The sequence below is a fragment of the Mytilus trossulus genome, chromosome 1, assembly GCF_036588685.1.
Source record: "Mytilus trossulus isolate FHL-02 chromosome 1, PNRI_Mtr1.1.1.hap1, whole genome shotgun sequence".
Classification (NCBI taxonomy): Eukaryota; Metazoa; Mollusca; class Bivalvia; order Mytilida; family Mytilidae; genus Mytilus; species Mytilus trossulus.
This window is the reverse complement of record NC_086373.1, coordinates 2,773,663-2,777,091: the sequence shown is the minus strand read 5'-3', so window position 1 is coordinate 2,777,091 and position 3,429 is coordinate 2,773,663. Positions and strand designations below refer to the sequence as shown.

Genomic DNA, 3,429 nt, shown 5'->3' with positions numbered 1-3,429 from the left:
ACCATGTAATGTTTTCTGGTTATCAATCAAAGTGGCTTGATTAAAAATTACTTTTCAACGTTAAGTTTGACAATGCGGGTTTCAACTTTAAACAATCGAAAAATAAAATTATCTCTGATTCAGTTTCATAGAATTTTGTTGTATAATTTTTGTTATTTTGAAGGTATTTACCTAAAAATGGATAGTGTTTAAAAAAAAATATGCAGGAATTATCATAAAAGAAATATATTTCGACAAATTTTAATGTGCTCCTGGACGGCCGCAGATACTCTAGGAGACATATGGTACGTTTGTTCATTTTCAAATTTGTCATTTTTATTTAAAGTAACTGACAAAATATCTGAAGATCTCGAGCCGTTTTTACACCTTAAGTACTGTTCATGTGACAGACTGGTGGGGGTATGTCAATGTTTGTAAAGTGTCAAGAATGTGATTAATGTTTCAGAAGACGAACAAAAGAGCCATAAGGTGCCTGCACACGTCTTATAAAAACTCTTCACGAAAAGGTTCTCTTTAAAATTAGCTATTTATAAAGATGTTAAATAGTCACAGTGGTGAAATATTGGAATAGTAATACACAGCTACGTTTTGCTACTATCTTTTACGACAACTACTTCTTTTAGTTATTGCATGTAAGAACTTTGTTTCAACCATTCACATAATTATAAGTATAAAGTATATATTTTGATATTTTGCATATTATAATGTAGCGCTATACTAAAAAATACAAAACTGATACTTCAAACATTCATCACAAATTATATAACAGATTACTATGCATTTAAAGTATTTAAATATAACTGTATTACTAATCTTAATTTGCCGTATTATAGAGCTATTCCTTTAAGCACACATACGACAGTAGTCTAACTAGTATTTTGTATTTTTTTGCTCTATCCGTAAAAAAATATTTACATTGTAGTAAATGATGAGTACCTCATATTCTCTATTACTTTGGTATATTTTCTAAATGTCCTACTGTGTGGCCATATGTTGATGTTACTGACAATTTTACCCTTTTTAATTTGCTGTTTCTTAGTTATTGGCCAAACTGCTTTTTATATTAATTATATTGTATAAGAATAAAAGATTCTCTTAATTTATTGTCGCACTGAAATCTTTACTCCTCCTTCTTTTATTAAGATTAATAATTAGGTTTCGACAAAGTTAATTTATCACTTACAATAATTGAAGGTAATTTTCCCTTCAAAAGAAAACGACAGATTTGTTCATAAAAATGAAAGAACGTGGATACTATTAACTAAATTTAATTGAATTTTTATTGCAATGCAAAATACAGTTTCATTATTGAAGCACGATTTTGAACTTGTTTCAATCCAGTTGTTGACTATACCACAAGTAATTATCATCATATAAAATGCTATTTAATAATTCACCGTAGCAGATCGACCATGTAAACGTATCGTTTTTCTTTACAAAACACCCAAGGTTTGTTCAATGGGCCGCAAACCTCAAAAGATACAACACATGTCGAGCTGCATTTCAAAAATCGACAACCGTGACAAGGTACATAGGGGAATTAAAAGGCTTATGCTAATTTAGGTTTAATGTGTGTTTAAAATTAACGTATATATAAAGCTATTTTGTATTCTCAATCTCACCGTAAAAAGAGAACGTCATATTTATAAATATGTTTTATAAATAATGATGATAAGTGATAATATTATATTTTTAAAGTAATATTTTTTCCATTTATAATCTCATAATATTTTTTTTAAACTTCATTTTCGTTTGGAGTGAATTTCCTTCGAAATATAACTAATATCGATTTCTGTAGCGTTAAATTTGGATATAATGCTTTGAAGTTCTTTTTCATCAAATTTTCGATTACTATGTATCGAGTGTGCTGATTTGCTACGTAAACAAGTAATTGACCAATTGGATTTGCTAAAATCATAGATTAAAGGAATTGGTGTAATCAAGGAGCAAGTGGATTGTATGACAAGTCACTTTAACAAGTAATTGATCCGACTGCTTTCAATGCGAGGAGCAAAAGTGCAGTAACATTTTCTTTTTTATTTTCTGTGGTTTGTTTTTGAGTTTTGTGAAATGAACGAAGATTTAGAACGTAAAAACAATACAGCTGATGCACAGGACGGGATCGATTTTTCAAAACGATTTGACCCATTGATAAACACATCGAATTCTTACAACTGTGATATACCTAACGGAACTTTTCCACATGGCCAACACAGTTTTGTCAACAGTGCTAGAGAACTAGAAAGTGGATATAACGAATTTAACATTGACGTTGAGGATAATAGTAGTTCAGACAGTGTTGATAAAAACTTTAATTCAGATCTAAACAGAGACAATACCGAATATTCTAGTGAAGAAGGGCAAGATTTTGAAGGCAAAATCAGAACAAGGAGAGGAAGTCCACATAAAACAATTAGACTGAACGTGAACGCACGAGAAAGAAGGAGAATGCATGACTTGAATGATGCACTAGACGATTTGAGGTCTGTCATACCTTATGCTCATAGTCCTTCTGTTCGGAAACTTTCTAAAATCGCCACTCTTCTTCTAGCCAAAAATTACATTCTTATGCAAGCAAATGCACTTGAAGAAATGAGAAGAATGATTGCGTATATGAAATCAACATCACCCAGTCGTTACGAACCATACTCAGCTGCATACCAAAGATTACATGACATACCGCGTCTTCCCGGCGTTCCCAGTCAAACACCGGAAACGTCTGCCACCTTTCAAGGAACAAACTGTGAACTCCCTTATAATGGGAAAAAGGTATAAAACTTATCCGCGAATAAGTATTATCGAAAACAAAAGAAATATTATGTGACGAATAACTCTGATTTTATAGGGTTTGAAGAAATATTAACTTTTGATTATTTTGTAATTGACTACTTTTTGTGTAAAAAGTGCTGCAGTTTATATTATACAAAAGTAAGTTATCAGATGTTTCAATTATGATACTCAAATAATGTTCTACAAGTCTACAAGATGAAATTTTGGACACCTTTTTATCTATATGTTATAATCAAGATTTATATGATGTTAAAGATGGTTAAGAAAGAATAACAATAAGTTATCCATAGACAGCAATTTTATCAAGCGTGACTGAAATGTATTGTCAGAAATAAAGATGAAATTTGATGTAAGAACTTTGTTTCTTTTCTTAATATTTATTCAATAATTAAAATACAAGTATCAATAGTTTTTATAAATTAAAAATATGAAAAAGGAAGTGAAATCAAAATATATTAAATTTTAGTGTAAAAGCTGCTTATTATTTTCAAATGAGACCATGAAATGCCACTATGCTACTTTAAACAACACATCAAAATCAGATTATAAATTTGTGTGTATTTATTCTTTTATTTATTTAGTTTTAAATTTAATATGTTCTTAGTTGTTTACTTCTTCGTCTTTTTGGCATTTGTTTGA

The 3,429-nt window shown here is 29.9% G+C and overlaps 1 protein-coding gene across 1 annotated transcript; it reads left to right on the top strand.

The window, feature by feature from the left end:
* The first annotated feature begins 1,881 nt into the window (after positions 1-1,881).
* LOC134706240 (class E basic helix-loop-helix protein 22-like) lies at positions 1,882-2,985 on the top strand. The gene has a single exon (XM_063565007.1). The coding sequence runs from the start codon at positions 2,071-2,073 to the stop codon at positions 2,773-2,775; it is 705 nt and encodes a 234-aa protein (XP_063421077.1). The 5' UTR covers positions 1,882-2,070; the 3' UTR covers positions 2,776-2,985.
* The last annotated feature ends 444 nt before the right edge of the window (positions 2,986-3,429 follow it).